We start from the raw sequence: 20,618 nt of genomic DNA, 5'->3' as shown, positions 1-20,618 counted from the left end.
GGCCGTGCCTGTGCCCACCTCCGGCCTGCGTCTTAAATTTACTGAAGAGGGATCAAACCCTTCGGTCAGCGTGGGGAGCACCAAAATGATCCAAAGTAAAGTGGTCAGTGATGCTCCAAGCAGGCCCAGCACCTTTTGAGCCAGCACTAAAAATATCTTCCCTTAACTATAATAAAGGAGAGCTAGAAATAATAGAAGAAATAAACAAAACAAAACAAAAAAACCCCAAAACCAAATCCATAAAGCCTTAATATAACCTCATTAGCCATGCCATCCCCTCACAAGCCAGCTCTGGAGCTTGGGCCTCAGTGCTCAGTTAACAAAGCCAGACCTGGCTTTACGTGTGTGCTTTTTTTTACCTCTGATTGCAGTGGATGCTTCAGGGAAAAAAAAAAAATCCAGACATCTTGAAATTACTCAGCACCATACTATGAAAGGAAAATGTTGCTTGAAGGGAAGGGTGTTTTTTGTTGCTTTGGTCCAGTAAATTAACATTTTGCTTGCTCAGAGGTTGCTGTCCAGGATTATATGCTTTGTGTAATTTGTTATAACACCACACCCTTGTCCTGAGCTGTGTGGAAGTAGTTTGGCTTTTGTTTTCAAATTGTTTCTAGCCCTTGAGCATTTGAAGAAAGTCTTTAAAATATTAACCAATACAACTGTCATCTTCCTGTGTTTCCAGACATTTTACAATAGGAAACAAAGAACAAAACCCTGCAACAATAGCTCAGAGGTATGAATTGCCTCATTCATCTCACTGGAATGTTCAAAAACATTAACTATTTTTTGACTGATTCAGCAGAAAATGTGCTGGCAGATAATAACCTTATGCCTGATCCAGGGGAGATTCAGGGACTGAGAAAGGTTTTATTTTTCAGCACAGTAAAGTAGCACCTTTCCTGAAAGGAAGCAAATATCCTTGTTGATGGAAGAGGCTGTGTGAGAAGAGAAATTCTGGCTTAAAGGAGCTGCTGCCTTCCCCCCTCTGTACTGGCTTCAAAATAGCACATGGCTTATCTCAGCCCAATTCTGTAATAAATTAATTAGCAATTAGTGCCCACTCAAACATACCAAGAACTAACACTGCAGTCCTTAGGATCTGACTGGGATTTCAGTGTGGGGTGTTTAGATCTCTGGTTTAACACTCAGAACAGGAAAGGCAAGGTCAGCAGCAGGCTGAACTGCTGTTGAGACAATGCCATCACTAAAACAAAGTTTGTTCCAAAGCCTGTGTGAGAATGCTGATGCACCCAAAAGGCCAGTGAGAAAACACATGGCTCCACCATCATTCCACTATTCTCCCACCAGAATGGTGGGAATGGGAATAAATCACCACTTCCAGCCAAATTCTTCACCTTGTGCAATATTGTCATCACAAGGTTACGGAAAAGAGCTGCTTCATTAAAAGACTGGAGTGCTTGGTGACAAAATATTTATGTGTCAATCCAGAACAAACTAAATTATTGTTTCTGCTTACCCCACCACCGAGTATCAGATTCCTGATGAGTTCAGTAGGAGATGAATCAGTGAACTTCAAGTTAACCATTTTAACAATGACTAGGAAGACACAGGTGTCTTAAATAAAGGCAGCATTAGTCAAGTGAAGATTAATTTTTTAATGGAACCTTTGACCTTTATCAGCAATATGTAATTTTAAATAAATAGAAAACATAGAGGTGAAAAAAATTACAAGTCTTAAAAGTGCCAGCTTTCCCCCATTTCCTTCAAAGATTTCATGATACAGAGAGTTACATGTGCCATTTTGGCTGAATTCAAAATAATTTTACACAAAGTAAAGCCAGAGTTATATCTCCTGTCCCCACAGACACAACCCACACACAGGAATCCAACCATTTCAGCAAACTTCTAAAAATTAGTGCTTTAGCTCTGTTACCCCTGCTCTGCCACACACATTATCAGCGGCTCACAGTTGGCACAAACATGGAAAAGTCTGTTTTTAAAAAACAAAAGAACACTTAAGTAATCACCACTGTTAAAATTGTATTAAAAGTACATCTTGGGCTCGTGTTGATTCACCTTCAATATGCTTTAAAATCACACCTAACTGTAAACAAAAGTGCACACATATGTCTATGCTGATCAGCCAGGCACTTTGAGGTGGCTGTCCCTGAGCTGGCTGAAATCTCAGTTCTGCAAGTTTTACATTGCTACAACAGAGTGACCTCTTCAAAGAGAGCTCAACCCGTGGTTTCCTGTAGTCTTTTACAAAGAGGTCCCTCTGATTTGAATGGTGGTTGCAGCCATCTCAAGGGATGTTCAGAACAGCTTTGGTAATTGCCTGAGTTGTTTGACATCGAGAATGGTGCCAACAGAATTGATGCTGTTTGACTGGTTTAGCATTTCAAGAGTTGGAGTGTGTAGATTTCCACGAAAGGCCTGAGTATCTCCTTCATCTTTCCTGATGGGGTGTTCAGTGAATTCAACCCTCCCAGGTAACAATCTGGTTTTTGATTTTAAATCTTTTAGGAACTGAAGAGAATTTTCATCTGCTTGATCTGTTCTGGGAGGAAAAACTTCATTTATAATGTTTCTTAATGCAGGGCTGTTTAATTCTGGTGGAGAAGCATTAGTAGTCAACTCTCTGCTGTGACTTTTTAGGTGAATGGGAAGTCTTCCATCCATTCTTTTGGGCAATTCAGTCTGGTGGCTGAAGCTGTCCAATGCAGGGGTACAGTTTTTGTCTGGCATGCTTTGGCTTCTGACAGTGCCAAAATTGCCATCTTGAGCCTGCAGTTCCTCTTCATCTTCGCTGCTGTCATTGCCCTGTAGCAGCCCATATCGCTTCATGTACTTCTTGGTTGCAAAGGACATATTGTTGGGTGAAATTAAACTCAGACCCACCATGCTCTTGTCCGTATTTGTTTGCAAGATGTCTTGGAAGGAGAAATCTGTGGGAGGATTTTGGCCTGAGCGACTGAGAGAGAGTCGGGATAACTGATTTTCACTGAGGTATTTCAGGGCTATGGCGTTTGCTTCCATGCTCAGATCAACAACGTTGGGACACATGCTGACATTGGCAAGTAACATGGAATTTAATCCAGGCACCACTGCTTCAGGACTTATGCACGCCAAGATGCTGAAATGAAGCATCAAAAAGTTACCTTAGCATTACAGGAAAAGCATCCATTTCATAATTTTTCTCATTGTACCGATTTCCCCTTTCTTCTGAACACAGCATCATCAGGAGTGAGATCATATTATCTGCACATACTGAAAACCAGCTTCTCACCCCCATAGTACCCAAACACTGTCAGAGGATGGATGATATTCCCTTCTCCTTTAATACACAGTACCCTGATATGAAGAGCCACCCATCTCCAGCAGGCTACAGTGCTGGTTTTGGTTTTAAAGAAGGTTTGAACTCTTGGTCTTTTCTCACCAGTGAATGTGGCACTATGTGTATCTGATCCTACAACTCTAAATTCTACCATTCAGCCCCAATTTTATAGCTAGAAATAAAAGCCAAATGACGGAGACCAAGAATATCTTTCCCAATGCATGGTAATTCCAGGATTTTTACAGAAACTCTGACATAGCATCTGTTTCCAGAAGCCTAAAAGGTTCTAGTTTTTGAAACATCTTCAAATGAGGAATGTTCATTTGTTCTGTTGCCTGGTGCAGCAATTTCTTGTATATACATCAAGTGCTTAAAGACTGAAAGAACAAGCTCTGGTACACCAGCAATGGTTGTAAACCACTGCATTTAGTTCACACATCATATATTAGTTTATAAACCCAAGCTCCTCATATTAAGAATTAAGAGGCTTCCTATTTCACCGAGCACAAATTCTGAAGTTTGCCCAGGGAGAATAAACTGGCTCAGCAACAACAACCATTTATTATGCTATGGAGCTGCACTGTTGTTTCCTTCTCTACTGAGCTGTAGACCTTTTCTCAGAATTGTTTATCAGTCTTGAAAGTGGCAGAAGGAAGAACTCCACCCCACTCCCCAAGTTTGAAGAAAAAAAAAACCCCAAGAGTTCCAGTTTCGCCTTACGGGTTCACATGTTAGCGTGTTACTGACATTAAAAGAACACTGACAGACTCCAGCCAGGAAGGTAGTCCAGACATTCCAGAAAAACACTCAATAAAATACAAATAAAATGGAGAGAAAAGAGGTTATGACTGGAAACAGCTTTTGCCACATGGCTGAAGAGAAGATTAATTAGGAGGTGGCTAGGTTGTTTTTTTTTTTTGTTTACATAACAGCTACACACCAGGATCAAGAAGACAATAAGGATGAAAGTGAAGCTGCACCAGGCAGTCAGCCTATGCCTACACAGCTATGCAAGTAAATTCCTGTGCCTAAAAACCCTCCTTCAGAAGTTACTTCTGTTCCTTCCTCTGTTTCAACAAGGCTGTAGTTTCTCTCCCCAGCACTTTCTCTGCCCAAGGCACCCACAAGCAATTAGGACAGAACCAGTTTTGATTAGATACCAAAGCCACAATGATAATTTCACACGTACTGGTAAAGTGCAAGACAAAGGTTAAGAAGCAATGACAAAGTACACAGCTACTTAATGTTCAGTCTCTCAAGTCCAGAGCTGCTCTGGAATACTTGGACACAGACCAAAGAATTCCTTGTTATTGTAGGGAATTGCACGCACAATGCTTTAAGATGCTCTAACAGTAAGAGCTACTTGTATTCTATTTAAATAGTCTGAGTTTTGCTAACAGAGCTCTTAACCTATCTGAAATGCCCATAGCATGAGCCAGCATTTCAATTTTGCAGGAAATGTAGATCAAGGTGCACCCAAATCCCAGTGGCAGTGAACAGTCTTCTCTTGACTCATTGAGCCAAATCTTAATTTCCAGTTGGATCTGCACATTACTACTCAAGACCACCAGCATCTTACCTGGCATTCTCCACTTTGTGTGTATTTTCCTTCATACTGCCAGGTGAGTCCACTGTCACTCCAAGACTCCTCAGCTGTTTGAGTGTGGCACTAATGACACTCTCTTTGTCCACCCCTCCTGTGCCAGTCTCTGCAGACACTTCTGTACCATCCATATCCTGATATGTAGGACCATCCTCAACAACAAATCCCGATTTTAAAGGCAAGTGATCTTTTACTTCTGAGGTCTTTAAGAGGTGGTTTACTTGGCCCTACAGAAAAAGGGAGCACACAGCAAAAACATAATGACGTACAGGAACTGCCACATACCAAAATCCTGACTTACTCTGACACAACTTCAAATACAACTTGACGGATTAATAGTTTATTCTGACAAAGAAGGCAAATTCAGATACAATCACTTAAACTCAAAGCAGTGTGGGCAAACACTGGAACATTTTACACTTCAAGCTTTCTGTAAAAGTCTGTTCTGAATTTAAACACATCACATACTGATATTCTTCAAGATTAAAATATCTGCCCTTTAAGGGACTTGAAAGTAAAATGCTGTGTTATTTTAAAGGCCACTAATTTGGGAACTTATCAGCTGATGTCCTTGAATTAAAAAATTATTATTTATTAGCTAATAGAAAGTACTCCAGGTATACATGAAAGAGAAGTACAAAATAACCACTTGTAAAAAAAAAAAATAAGAACCACAAACTCAGAGTTTTCTGTAGAGCACAATGTGAATTTGAAAACCACAAGCAGCTTTCATTCATGCCAATACCACATCATAAGTTCAGCAGGGTGATGTTTCTGACTGCTGCATTCAGTGCAGAATATAAAATGTGCATGAATTACCAGTAAGTCCTGGTAAAGCTTCAGCTCCTCTGAGGGCTGCTGAGGCAGCAGTGGCTCCGAGCTCTGCTCACTTGTTACCACCACCTGGCTCCTGGCTCCCTCCGATGGCTCTTTCTGTAAAGACACACTGACACTTTCTTCCAGGGATGAACCACGAACAAGTGCTTGGGAAACGTTTCCAGCTCTGGAAGAGAACACCAAGATAGCTACATACTTCCTGGAAACAGCAGAAGCATCATTATCACTACGTGTACTTTATTTGTTCATGAACATCAGAGGAGAACAATCGAGTACTGCAAATGGATCCCAAGGGGTTTTAGTTTTGCCTGCTGCTCAAGGCTTTGCTCCTTTCTGCAGTCACTTCCTCTCCAAAGTAATTTGAGGACTGAGGAAATAGACCTCCAAGTGTGCAACTACAACAGCCTGACTAGTTTTCCAAAAGGTGATTTCAAAGTGGCAACAGCATCTCTGACTAATCAAAACTCAGTGACACACTATGACTTAAACCAGATGAAAGGGAAGTTATTAACAACTTGAAATTTATGTTTTCAGCATATCACTTATAAGCCTTTAGAAGCAAGTATCTTCTGTATGCTCTGACACATGACATACTAAAAAAGCTGCTTTTACCAAGGTACATAACTTATCATGGGATTCCTGTAGCATAACTTATCATGGGATTCCTAAGAAGTTTAAAAACTTCTCAAAGACAGTTACAAGTAGACACATGCACACTGAGTATCACAAACTGAGAACAAACAACTAGCTGAAATATTTTTCAGTAAGAGATGTGAAAGAGGAACTATAAAGGCTTAAAAGGGTAAACACTGAATGAGTTATAACACAATGCTCTGCACCCCCTCATTGGTGTGTGCATTGCATAAGCCTTTGGAGAGCAGACATATCAATACTACTATCATCCCAGGAAGATCCTCGAGCGACCCTCCTCCCCCTTCCTGTTCCTCCTGAGGAGACAAGTGTAAGATAAGGGAATTTCAGAACTCAACTGATCAATTGCCTGTGTTGAAAGCGATAAGATTTAAACCACGTGACATACCAGATAGTCAATGTAGGTTATCAGCTACTGTTACACTAGCAATTATTCATCATTCCCAAAAATGTTCCCCTCCTCCTCAAAGAAATCTGGGTGATGCTCTACATTCCAACTGTAAGATATTTTCCAGCTATTTTACTGGTTTATGAATCCAAGTTGAAGAGAACCTTAAGATGGCATTGTCCTAAAATACAATGTCCATAAGATTTCTCTGAATTATAACATTTCTGGTACCAGTATATGTTTCCAGACAGCACTTTAATCAAGGACTTTAATCAATCAACTACTAAATAGTTACGTTATAACTTAATTATCATCATTTTTCCCAATAAGAGTATTTTAGGAACCTAATTTAACTGGAAGGGTATTCCCCCTCCTTTGGCTTTTTATACTTAGACAATATAAGATCACTAAAGTGCTAAATTGTTGAGCTATTCCTACGTAGAAATAGCATCCATACAGATAATTAAAAATATTTTTAAAACCACTTCCCTAATTAGTCTGAGATTAGTCACTGCTCTATAAAGCAACTGAGCTTAAAAATAATTAAATTAACAGCAGTGAAGTCAGTATCTGCATGCACCATACACAAAGTAATCAGGCATAAAACAAAGAGAAATTCAGGGAACAGCCACATAATCATAAACACCTCATCCCAAGCCCCTCAGAACTGGAAAGGTTCTGAATGCTGACAAGGAAAAGCCACTGCAGGAAACAACTGAGTATAGCATCACCCCCTTTTCCAGTCAGGATTTAAGGTAAGAAGAGGAATGTTGCCAGCACAGTGCATGCTTTTGTAAATTAAAGGCTTTTGCCATCAGCTGCTGCTGACAGGTAGACAAGAGCTAAACCTGCATGACTGATAAATGAAGACTCTAAAGGCAGATGTGTTTTGGTGAGCTGTTCAATTTAAAGCATAATTACAAAATATAGAAGGGAGAGAACACAACAGCTGAGGTCAGACTATTTATAACTCCTGAAGAAAAAAAATATTACAGAAGTAATGACTTACATAAGGCAGTTCAGCACATTATGTGAGCACAGGGTGTTTCTGTTACTTACTGGGGAATGTTCTGATTAGTTCCTTCTTCCACAAGGTGAATACTCTCTACAAAGCTGGGCATGTCAACCACCCTTAAGGATGAAGCAATACTTGTATTACTTGCATCTTGTTCAGCATTAATTGAAATGCTTATGTCCTCCTTAGAAATCTCTCCATCTTCTTTTTTCCCTTGTGGTATGGAGTTGCCTTGTTTTTCTGCAGCTGTATTCCAAAATAAACTAGCACCTAGGACAAAATTAGAGGTTTAACAGTTTAGGAAGAGTTATTACTTTTTTCTGACACCCTTTGACTTTCTATAGCTAGAGGAATAATTTTCTCCTGTTCATGTTTCTTTCACCATTTAAAAAGTGATTTACAGTTTAAATCAGCTAAAAGTTGCCAAAATATCATCCAAGTCCTAGTTTCTTCCAAAGTATACTTGATGGAAAGAAATGGTTGTATTAAATAATTTTAATTCATTGACCTTGAGCCTGTACCAAAGTTTCCTCCAGACTAAGAACAACATTTCCATGGATTTAACAGGAACTACTATATTAATATGCAGCTGTGCAGATACAGCTGCATACCTCTCCTAAACTAAAGCAATTACTACCTCTTCTTCGTGCATGATTTACAAACAACATCAATAATATACTTATTGGAACACTATATGGCATAGAAGCTATTACTTTTCAAAAACGTGTATGAAATAAAAAAAGATGTGGAATTACATTTCAAGAAGACACCATTCTAAACAGAACACTTTTCTAAAGCTATTGGAAAAATAATTATTTCAGTGATGGCAATCAAAGACAAAAGGAACTCCAGCCTAAACTTGCAAATAACATCTCAACAACTTAGGTGTTTTTTGGAACTAGGTGCATGTTTGCAGAGCTTCAGCATTTCTGCAGAACATTTCCTCCACGCCCAAACGAACCACACAGAAACGTCCAGAAAAAAACAGTGCCAGTCTCTTTTAAAAGGATGAAGCGTTACCTGTGCTGACGGCGACGCTCACACTCCTCTTGTGCGACGGCGGTGAGGTCTGTGTTTCCATGGAAATGAGCTCCCCCGGCTTCTCCGGCGGCACAGCCTCCTCTGAGCAACCCTCCTGGCGAGCCTGAGCTTCCAGCAGGCGCTGGATCTGTGAGAGTCATCACAAAGTTAGCATCTGCACAATGAAATAACAGCTACAACAGGCAAAAGGGAATTAATTGGGTTCTGCTAAGATCTGGATTCAAATACAGGCTGCGCTGCCACAGCAGTCTGAACACCTTCCAGCTCTCAGCAGTGCACACAGCATAAATCAAAACACCAATTTTGATGTTGGCAGAGCTAGCAAAGAAGATTTTTCAGCACACTGGCAGAGGCAGCACCAAGACAACTTGGGTAAAGCCTATTTGCACCACACTTGCTGGAAGTATTCCTTCCCTTTCATTCACATACAAAGCCTATTAACCGACTTAGCAGCCAAGCATTTATATGCCAACTGTCCCTACACCAACTTTATATTAATTACAAAGCTAAGCAAATAAGTGATAAAATTAAGGTTGCCAGCCAAACTTCTCTTTAGGATTTTCACCCATCCTGTTCACCGATTAGCCTGCAGCTCCAGGGAGAAACACAGTAACAGTGAAGGCTGCAGTAAGGAGGGGTTTCCCTCATGGCCGACCCATTCTTTGGGAGCTTGACTTTACATACAGGAACTATACCAAAACCAGCTGTAGTTTTCTAGTTCAACTACTGCAAACTTTCTGTTTGTATTTTTCATCACCAGCAGCAAAATTTAAACTCTGTCTCTTCAGCCCCAAATCATACTCTGCAAAATACAGGGCCAGCAGTTGATAAGGGGCTGATATTTTGAAGAAACTTAACCTGGTGAGGCAACGGATCATAGCAAGACCCCCAAAGTCCAGTTTTCTAGCACAGAAAAGACTTATTGAACTAGGCATCAATGCAGACAACTTAAGTTTTCAAAGCAACAGCTCAGGGAGCTGCAGACTTGAAAGTGGAAAAAACAACATGTGAAAACATTTTGTGGTTCATCTTATGTTTACAGTAATTTCAAAGCCTATAGCCCATGCAATTTTTTTAACACAGACAAGCATGTTAGTAGAAAAGCATTTATACAGAAAGTGTATCAGTTTGCATTACAAACACTGTACAAAAAAGAAACATTCATGTTATGGAAATACCACAAAAATAAATGCAAAATTTAATTAGATATAAGTCAAATACTTTTTAAAGGGACACCAATTGGTAGAGCTAATTGAGTCCCCTCTCTGTGCCCAAACTGCAGCAGGTATGACATGCTCCCTTGTTCCAACACAGATAGACAACAGTTAATTTAATTCCTTTGGCAGGGGAACTATCAAAGCATAATCACTGAGAGGGCAGAGGAGAGAGCTGACATTTCCACAAACCTGAGCCTGAAGTAATTTGAGTTGTCTGTCTTGCTCGGTGAGGAGCCGGTATGCATCTGGAGATAATCCCATCATGCCGTTATCTGATGCTGCTGCAGGAGCAGGCGTGTGCAGGCACGGGGAGTGGGCTGCACAGCACTGCAGGCTCGAGGGGCTCGCACTCGATGGCATCCTTATTCCAGGTGATAAGCCATTGTCAAGAGAACAGCTCCCTGTTTTCCCGGGATATCTCACGTTTATAGGGCTGCTCGTGGCATACCCTGGGTTGCAGCAAACGTTTGGGCAAATGATATTTTGATGGAACACTGCACAAGGATTTTGCTGAGCCATCTCCGATTGAATTTCTGCTCCGTGTTTGGGGCTCATTTTACCAACCCCTTGCCATGAGTTTATGGGATTATACTGGAGAGAAGCAGGACACTGACAGCTGCATGGTGGCACTTGAACTGGCACCTGCAGATCTGGTGGTTGTCTGCAGCTCTGTGGTGACAAAGCAGAGTTGTGGAGCACTGGCTGTGTAGCAGCAGGAAGCTGCTTGGAGCCAGATATTGATGTTCTTCTAAGCAGAGGCTCTCCCTGTGGTGTGACACTCTCAGGATTTAATACACGTTTTTCCAATGGCTTTCTGGGGTGGTGCACAGATGTATCTGGGGAAGGCCCACTACAAGGCGTTGAAGGAGAAGATGATCCTGAACTTTTTCTTGATTGAGGAGAAGCCTTCTTACACTGCACCTGCTGCTGTAGTAGAGCTTGACTTCCTCTACAAGGCATTGAAGCTGGAATTTTCTGGTTTACAGGATGTGGCAATCGTCTCAAAGTGGGATCTCCCATATTAGGAGGAAAGTTCTGCCTGTCTTCAGAGCGCTGGCTGGGGTGACACGTGGATCTCACGCAACACTTCTTTTTGATAGGCTGATTTGGCACTGTGGGTAGACTTTTAGCACTTGAAGTCCCCACAGGCTTAGATGATTGTCCTGATTCTACAAAACTCCCATCCAAAATAAGCGACAGCTCTGGCACTGAAGGAAAAATTCTGGTAACCTGAAGGGACAATTACACACACGTATGATAATTTTAAAATATTGTCTGCTCTTTAAATGCAGAATATCCTCAAGGAAAATGTTTTCATTTAAAATCAATATATGGTGATTATCAGCTTCCAAACCAATCCCATGTTAAACACCTTCCTTAAAGACTGGAGAATCCAGAAAACGCAGCAAGATCTCTAGGATTATTCTTAAAGGAAAATTGCTTTTATATAGTGTAACAGGCCTGTGTGCCAAATGAATGCTCCATGTCATTTGGGAGTACATTTCAGAATATGGATACTTCCCTTCTAGAGGTGGACTCTGTGTCCCCTCTTACTATTCTTAGATTGAGGAGTCAGCTCCAATAGGACATATTTTATACACAATTATCACATCCTTCTAGACCTATGCTGTACAAGGGCTGGTATTTATTGCATTTGTACATGCTTCAGAGAAAAAGGGACAGAGCAGATCTTTTGGGTAAATGAAATAAAAAACCACAAGAACTGTCTGTCTCTCTCTCAGACACTACAGCTCTTCATTCAACAAGAGTGAGATTCCTAAAATAGAAACCAGTCTCTCTGTTCCCAAATCACAGCATGTACAGGAATTTAAAGTGTTTAAAATGCTAAAAAAATGGCAGATTAACTACAGGAGTGGGACTCACGGTTAATTTCTTCAATTCTGTTTTCCCCTGCTAGCTTGAGAGAGAGTTCCATTAAAATGAGTTCTGCTGCTCTAAGTGTCACATCTGAGATACCCAGAGCAACTATTTATTTAGATACCTGTTGACTCACTGGGTGAGGACTTGGAATTGGTCTGGGGGATAAATCCTCATCTTCCACACCAGAGTCATGATCACTTGCTGATAACTTGCTGGGTGGAGAGCCTTGGGGAGGACTAAAACCAAGATAAATCAAAGTAAAAGTGTTTGATTGTCAGATTTGGCAGCAGTAACATGAAACGTCATGTTTTTCAATGTGCCATCTACAGTGCATCATTTTTCTAAGCAGCAGTTGCATCCATCTTCTCCCTGATTAGCTGGGGAGTTCACCCAGCAAACAGTTTTAAGATGAAACAATGAAAATAAAAAACCTGCTTTTGGGCAAGAAGATACAAACCCTCTCTCCCCACAGCATCCCACAAACACACCTTTTAAGTGACATTCTAACAGCAAAGCACTGATATACAGTAAAAAGATAGGAGGTGTTACAGTAAAGATTGTAACATTGTTTGAAGGAAAATAAAGGCCATCTTCTAGTCATAGATAAAAATTTGATGGATAAATCAGGTTCTTAAAAATTACTAAGTTTCAACCTATCCAGGTCTTGGAGCTCTGAAAAGTGGGAAGGAAAAAGGATTTTTTTTTTTACTTTAGTAGATTTCAAGTAGAGATTTGCTTCAAAGGACAGATCTCACTTAAAGCTTAATACAGCAAATTAAGCCTCATCAGTGAGGAAGCCTTTTTAGAAACATCCACTGTATAAATTAAAACCATCAGTATCAAGTAGGTTTTTTGGAATACAGACAGCTTGACCATCTTACTTGAAAAATATTAACTCTAGGAATAAATAAAAGCACATACACAGATTTTAATGCAAGAGAATGTATGCACAGCTCAACTGACACATAACACAGAACAGATCAAAACCCTCATACAATAAATAATTCCTTCTTGCACATAAATGGCATCTGAGAGATTTACCTTTTGATTGGAAGTTTCTTGCAAATTCTGCTGAAGAACTCAGTTTCTGCATTTTGGTTTTCTGCACTCAACTCAAACTGGATAGGGCTCTTGTCTGATGGTTCAACATTCTGGAATGAAATGTTCCATATTTGTGAAGCACAAAACCTTCAAACTTTCAATCACTGAGGTACTACTCTCAAAGAAACAGCTTTAAGAACAGTTATATGATTATTTGCTGCTTGTCCCCTACTTTCAAATTTTTCAGCACTACAAGGAAGCAGGCAACTTCCCTTCCTGTTTAATCCCGTGCTACTCTGTAAAGTAGTTGGGCTAATTATAGTCATGAGCAGATGCTTCCTCACTGTAACTGCTCAGATACTCCTCCAGGGCTGTCACCACTACAGGAAACAGCAAACGTTCCTGTACTGCTTCACACACCACAGCTGGGCAACTCCTGGAGACAACAGAAGTGAGCTTCTGTGGAGAGATCTGTCATCTCCAGAAGGTTGAGCTGTCCCTAGGCTAAAGGTAGAAGCCAGTCCTGACAGAAAATTCAATCGGGAAGAGAAATGAGTACACAGCATAGCACACACATTACACTCACTGCTTCTCTGACAGAGCATAGCAGCACTTACTGAGCAAATGAAGCAACTCACCTGCAGGTTCTGCACAAGCCTAGGAAAACACAAAAGGAACTGAGATTTCCTAGAACTTCCTCAAACCTTACTAGCCATCTCCCAGACTTCTATCATCAAGTTCTTTCAGAGAGTTACTTCGCATGAAGAAAAAAATTGCCATTAATAAAACTGGGATGAAATTGGTAACCTCTAAATTCCTTTTTGCATTCAACTTCAAGCATAGCACAACACTCAGCTCTGCTCTCCAGCAAGCATCACCCAGAGCAGCTGTTAGACGTGGCCAAGGTGAACACAGCACACCAAAGTAACAAATGCTGTAGGAAGTCTGAGTCTCTGCTCATAAGGCCAGAAGGTCATTAGTAGGAAGGAACACTAACACAGCACACTACACTTAAAAGACAGATGCTTAATGCTATTAGAAACGTGAGCAGTGCTGACTTTGGAAGTAATTTCTCAATTTGAGGGACAAACTGAATTTACAGTAGTCCCTGGGAAAAAGCAGCTTTATAGAGCTACATCATTTTCAAATGCTTCAGACCCTTTTAGGTCACATCATAATGACTCTTAAGGCAAATTTTGAAGTACCACGATGCAGGAGGAAAGCAAGACACTTACTTTGAAGAGGTGAACTGTTTCATGGCAAGTCAGGATCTGAAACCCCAGCTCAGACTGCCCACTGCATGGAACACACTCATAAAACTCTGGTTCCTTGTGTGTCAACGAATAAAGCACAATAAGAAAACTCCCAGATTCTGAAAAAACCCTAAAATAGAAGAAAAACACATCTTAAATAACTTAAACATGAAGAAGGCCCTTAGATTTTCAATACAGTGAACAAATTTTCACACAGTTTAGCAAACTGGTGAATCATAGCATTTTGAGTGGTGCTTAGCTATAGATAGTGAGGATGGATTTATGACTATAGCCACACACAAGAATTAAAGAAAAGTAGAGAAATGGGAATAATCCATGTTGTTTGTATTTCCAACCTTTACAATCACTTAGTATTTTAAATGAATTCCTGGAAGAGTTCTAACATAACAGAGAAGAAAACATCTAAGAATGACATTGTGTTTTATTTTCTTTTTAGTTTTCAGTTGAAGATGCATTATAAAGACACTTAGTGACTCTGTTATCTGTAAACATTCAAAAAACATTCATTAGCAAAAAGAATTTTTTTAGGAAAATTATATTGAAGCTTTTCTTTTCTACAAGTTGAGAATAGCGAGTAACAACAATCAGCATTTAACATAAGTTCAAGGATAATGACAACAATGTGTGCTTCCAGTAAAAGGTAGTACTACTTTCAGAACAGTTTTTCTTTTTATGGCACTTGTAACATGCTTGTTTGTGAGGTTTTTTAGTTGTTCGCTTCTTCATTAAATGATATATGCAATAGAGAAAGCAGTAGAAACAGGATGCTTGGAAAACACATTCACACAACTTCAAGATTTACTTACAGCTTAAAGAGTTAAAAATGTATGATGCACAGATTAAGCAGTTAGCCTGCAGAGGTTAATGCTGTTTGCATGGTTCATCAAATCTCCCTAATCCACTTCCATGATGGCATCAGTGAAAGTTAATGAGAGTCAAGCATCCAACTTGCCTATCTAATAATCTAATTGGTCTCTTATCTGTGTTTGGACATATTTCAATTGTTAAGGGAAAGAAGTCTATTTTGTAATTGCAGACACATCTGTTCACCAAACGTGGTTGTATTTCATAATTTAAAAACAAGTGTGGTCAATCAAAAGAAGTGCTTATGAATACAGCATATTTTAGAGTCTCACTTACCCGAGGTGCAGTTTCAAACTATAAGCACCTAAACTCTCTTCCAGCTCCACACAAATAGAACTCAGCAAATGTTACAAGTGACAATATCTAGACAACGAGGAATGATTACCCACTAACATCACAATGAAAAAAAACCCCAGAATGCAAACATTATTAAAAAAAACTTGAACATGTAACAGGAAGTCATAACAGGACAGCATAGGTTGCAAATCAATATGCTGGTCAGGCATAACCAGGCAGAAAGCTCATCTCAAAGAAAATACCCCTAAGAAATGCTCAAAACCAAAATCCCACCACTGTTTAAACTACTGTTTCCTGCTTGTGGCTTCTTAGTTAAACTAAAATGCAGTGACCTTAAGGATGTTAATGTTCGCCCTCTTCTGACTTTGAGATCTCAGCTCAGCTTTCCAACATTTCAGTCACAGAAAATTTTTGTGCAGAAACCAAAACCGAAAAGAACATTTAAACCAGAGGTACATATGTTGCACCTCCATACAACATATAAATCACAGTAGCTTTCAGCAGAGCCTATGCTGTCATGCATTTCTGTGGAATACTTTGTTTTGGGAAGCCAATAGCTGGTATGTTTTACCTATAAAAGTGACTTGCCTTTCTTGAATTGAAGAACTGAACAAATATCGCAAGCAACAGGCCCAGACTTGAGGACTGTAGATATGAGTAACTCCACTCAGCCAACTAGAAATAAGAAAAAAGTCTAATTAGAGACAGCTCTGTTACCAAATTTTTGCTATGTAATCCCTCAGATAAATCTCAAATCCATGTGTGCATTTATCTGGACAAACACTTACACTCCAACTAATGGCAGAGCATAAGCCTTGGGATCAGACTCAAGCAGTAAAAGCAATTTCCGTGTCTGGTCCATAGTAAGATAGCTGAAAGAAAGCAAAAGTTGGGTTGTTTTAATATTTTGGAAGGCAGTTTTTCAGAAAAAAAAATCTTAAAGAGAAAAGAAATTTAGGAAAAAAAAAATTAAAGATCAAAACTGCTCTTATACACACTTAACAGCAACTCCCCAGCTTTTCAGCAATTCCCTGTGTATCAAAGAGTTATCAAGGACCAAATTTACATAGTAGTATTTGTAGTATTTTACTGAATATAGAATTAGTGTTCATAACAAATCCCAAGAACAAGTCATGTTCAATCTGAAGAGTAACTTTCAGAGAGGCATTCATAAAGTCCCTGTACAAATAAAATGACATTCAGTTGCTTCACACTATTTCCCTGATCTAGCCTTAGTTTACCCTATTCAATTAGTTCCCAGTCAGAATGATGACTTCCCAATACTATCTCAGAAGCACAATTAACAAAAAAAAAAAAGCTTTGGTTAGCATTCATCTGTTTTTCATTGCAGGGCAAGCACTGATGGTGTTTGAAAAGCTGGAAGCTGTTTATATTTATTATGTTAACTAGAGGTGTGTTTTCCTGCCTCAGTAGGAAGATCCTTTCACTGAAGCCAAAAGCAAGAACTTCTACTCAACCAGTTAATGTTTTTGCTCCACCTCATTTCCTGTTTCTTGTTCATAACTTTTAACACATTTCCAAGGCCAGAAGACATGCCATTTTTATTTTACTAAATAGCAAAGTACAGCTGAGATCTCTCTTACCCACCTCCTTTAGGAAAAGCAAGAAAGCAACTTCGACAGCTTTAGGACCATCCTTTACTCACCCACATTTGTAAGTTCCTTGAACTTGTGCAATATTCATAGGACTGTTCAAATTTCTTGCTAGGGCTGTTGGAATAATTGGGACAGATTTCACAGGGGTGTATTCCAAAATATTGGCCAAAGTAAGAGAAGCCCAGCAAAAATTGAAGTGTAGATTATCCAGGTTTTCTGTGAAAACAATGTGGGCTCTAACAGTGAGCAGTTTAGAAAGATCCAGAGATTCTTTACTGCACAGACTCTGCTGCAGACCCTAAAAGTAAAAAAAAAGAAGAGTTAAATACACTAAATTATTTCCATATGATTACCATGATTCAAGATTTATTACAATAGGAATTCAAATCATTCATCACAGCTTACTATTGCAGTAGGTAATACACAAAAAGCCATTAACCTAGGTCTCCAAAGCTCACTGCTCCACTGAATATAATAATGTAGAATACACTTACAAATTAGCTATGCATACCTTAGCACTGTTTTATGCTGTATTACTGGGATTATTTCAATTATATAAAAATATAATAACAGACAACTAAAAGGATCAAGCTGATTTGTCAAAGTTTTCTTACTTGAATTCAAGAAATATGTAATTTAACATCTAGATGTATCATAATGAGAAAGTTCAAATGTGAAGCAGGCTTAATTTTTATTATAAAATACACACTGCAACAAATACAGGGAAAAGTCCACAGGAATGGAAAGTGTATTTAGTAGATTACATGTCTACAGCAGAGCACACATTTCAGCTATGGCTGCTAACCTACATAGGGCTGTACACGTTTTGGGCGGGTCACTCACCTAGCAACACTTCAGCAACAACTGCCCAAATACTGCAACTGGTTAATAACAGTTTTGAGGGGAAAACGACACAAAAAAAAAAAAAAAAAAAAAAAGCTGTTTCCTCTTGTTTAAGTGAGTTTGCTACAATCTCTTTTGTTTTGCTGGTTTTGGTGATTAGACCAGCTGAAAAACTTTGGTCAGTCAGCAAGATTTTCATCCAAGACTGTGTGATCCTTAAAATCTGTGAGGATTAACTGATTTTACAAGTTTCCAATACACTTTCCAATGACACTCAAGCAGCTCACTTCACATGATTAACTACACAGTCTTGGTTCAGCCATACCCTTGCTGCGCTGGAAATGAAGCTCTGTGCATAGTTCAGTGTCCTGCCTGGCAGACAGTTCACTGTTTAAGAGGCCCAAAAGTTGCTAAGAGCTGCCTACCTTGAAAGCCAAGCTGATATCTTCAGCACTGTGCACTATTATATTATCTGAACAAGGTCCCCAGGCATTAACTGTACATGGAATCAAAAAGTCTCCAGGAAGGGATGCAGTTGGAATTTTGCCCGATCCACCAGCAACTTCTCGGCCAGGATCAAAGCGATCTATTGTTAGCGTTATGCCTTCACCATCTTCAAAATAAATAAATAAAGTTAGAGTCCAAGAGCAACAACTCAGGCTCCTTAACAACAGCTTACTCAACCAACCAATGCTGCCTGTCTACCTCATGTTTAGAATTACCTTCATCTACTGCCAGGGTCCCAAGCAGAACACAGGAAAATGATTTCTTTTCATTCTGCTTAGCATGGCGATAAGCAAGCCGCAAGGTTTTCTCCACCAGACATATTCTGGGGTTTCTAAAAAGAGACAATAAGCAAGTTTAAGTCACAAATTCTTTTTAATGCTTGTTTTTAAAAAGTATCGCTTATCCATGTGGGAAGAAAATGGAAAGAAATTTTAAGTTACTTTAAAATGATGCATCTTCAAGCCACTGGACTGTGTTAGACAAAGGAAAGGAAACTGAAATCTTTTCTGTGAAAATCCCTATATGCTTATTACAAACACACTGCTTCCTTATCCTTTGGGCCTTGTCATACAACAGAATCAAAAGACAAAATGAGGCTTTGCATAACACAATCCATGATTTATTTTAACCTTTAGCTTGCCCAAAAAGGGAATGGATACCTGTAATAGGTGACGTGTGCGCCAATGACATCGCCCATGGGGACTGGGTCCCAAAGTGCACACTTGGACAGAGGGAAACTGAAAGGGACCATCCTTTTGGGAACAAATCTGGGAAGATCACAGAGAAAAAAAAAAAAAGGATTAAGGTACATTGTTACCTTAGAATGTTTAAAAGAAGGAACAAAGGCATGACACAGTAAGAAAACCAAGAAATAGGATACATAAAATGTTGGTACTTTTTTTGTTTCAAGTCCAGGCCAGCAAAGCAGAAACATCGTCCTATGAAGTTGTCAGAGTTACAAAGTCAACACAAAACCTTTACTATTCACCTGAGTTTCTTTGTGCAACCTTGGAAGATGTGTAGGCCAAAATACAAACTCGCAGATTAAGCTTAAGGAAAAACTGCTTGGATATAGCTTAGGGAGAGAAAGAGTTATCACCAATTAGAAACTCCCATGGCACAAAAAAACTGGTTTAGCAAATTTAACACTAGATCAGCTTCCCAAAGCCCTGTTTTAGCATTCATATTTCAAGTCAGCATTCAAACCACTTAAACTTTGAAGACTTCTGAAATAAAGCCCTGGTTACTTGCAGTCAGACTTCAAAGAGCCCTGAAGAAATCAGTATGTAATCACATTAACTTATTTACACTAGCAGGATTAGATTTTTTTTTAGGTGCCTAAACAAAGCAACATACAAAACACCTGACAGCCATATAATTTGGCAATTACCTCAATACCTTTCAACAAATAAGCAAGACGTGTTTTGCAGCTATCTCAAGCATGAAATATTGCCAAGCATAGGTGCTTCCTCTGCATTTCAACTTGCCAGGAAAGAACTTTATTTTTAAGGCAGTCCTCCAGGGAGCTCGGCCATCTCAGATGCTTCCAGCGGCAGTTTATTAACTCCCCTTAAAAGCCCAACAACTTAACAACAACGAATAAGCCTCAAACTTAAATTTGTAAAAGAGGACATTTTCTTTTTAAAGTCCCACTATTTCAAGTTGACAAGCACGAAGCAGAAGCCCACCCCCACTCCTCCCACAGCTCTGAGCCGCACTCGCAGAGGGGCACCGGGAGCGCTGCGCCCGGCGGGGCTGGGGCGGTGCGGCGCCGAGCGGTACCTCCGATCCGGGCCGGGCAGAGCCGAACGGGATCCGGGCAGGGCTGCAGGGCTGTAATTCTGCCCTCTCCTCCCTGACCCCAGCGGAGCCCGCCCGCTGCAGCCCGCGGGCAGCGGCCGTGAGGGGAGCGCGGCCGTGAGGGGAGCGCGGCCGTGAGGGGAGCGCGGCCGTGAGGGGAGCGCGGCCGTGAGGGGAGCGCGGCCGTGAGGGGAGCGCGGCTCCGGCGGCGGCTCCGAGCGCGGCTCCCGCCTGCCCCGGCGCCTTCCGCGGCCCCGGCCGGCCCTCTGTCCCCGCCGCCCAATCAGAGAGAAGGGCCTGCCCCCTCCACCCCTCACGGCCCAATCGGCGCACGGCGGGAACGGCTGGCCCGGCCAATCAGAGCGCGCCCCGGGGAAACCAACCGCCAGCGCGCGCGCAGGGGGTTTAAAAATGCCAGGGGGCGGGGAGCGCGCAGGCGCAGTGC

At 40.5% G+C, this 20,618-nt stretch overlaps 1 protein-coding gene across 2 annotated transcripts; it reads right to left on the bottom strand.

Moving 5' to 3' along the window:
- Nucleotides 1-1,601: 1,601 nt before the first annotated feature.
- Nucleotides 1,602-20,395, bottom strand: STIL (STIL centriolar assembly protein). 2 transcript variants are annotated; one of them, XM_030278814.4, is made up of 16 exons: nucleotides 20,156-20,395; nucleotides 19,033-19,140; nucleotides 18,589-18,704; nucleotides 18,292-18,479; nucleotides 17,074-17,321; nucleotides 16,196-16,279; nucleotides 15,996-16,082; nucleotides 14,208-14,355; nucleotides 12,973-13,082; nucleotides 12,053-12,167; nucleotides 10,240-11,280; nucleotides 8,813-8,960; nucleotides 7,837-8,062; nucleotides 5,721-5,904; nucleotides 4,878-5,128; nucleotides 1,602-3,097 (listed from the first exon to the last, which is right to left on the bottom strand). In XM_030278814.4, exons 2-16 carry the CDS (start codon nucleotides 19,122-19,124, stop codon nucleotides 2,278-2,280), a joined length of 3,858 nt encoding a protein of 1,285 aa, XP_030134674.4. In that variant the 5' UTR covers nucleotides 19,125-19,140; nucleotides 20,156-20,395; the 3' UTR covers nucleotides 1,602-2,277. The 2 variants fall into 2 exon arrangements, with proteins under 2 accessions (XP_030134674.4, XP_030134675.4); XM_030278815.4 differs by having other exon boundaries at nucleotides 12,065-12,167; nucleotides 20,156-20,284.
- Nucleotides 20,396-20,618: the final 223 nt, after the last annotated feature.

Source organism: Taeniopygia guttata, chromosome 8, assembly GCF_048771995.1.
Source record: "Taeniopygia guttata chromosome 8, bTaeGut7.mat, whole genome shotgun sequence".
NCBI classification, from domain to species: domain Eukaryota; kingdom Metazoa; phylum Chordata; class Aves; order Passeriformes; family Estrildidae; genus Taeniopygia; species Taeniopygia guttata.
The sequence above is the reverse complement of the archived record's forward strand: the minus strand, read 5'-3'. Positions and strand labels throughout refer to the sequence as shown.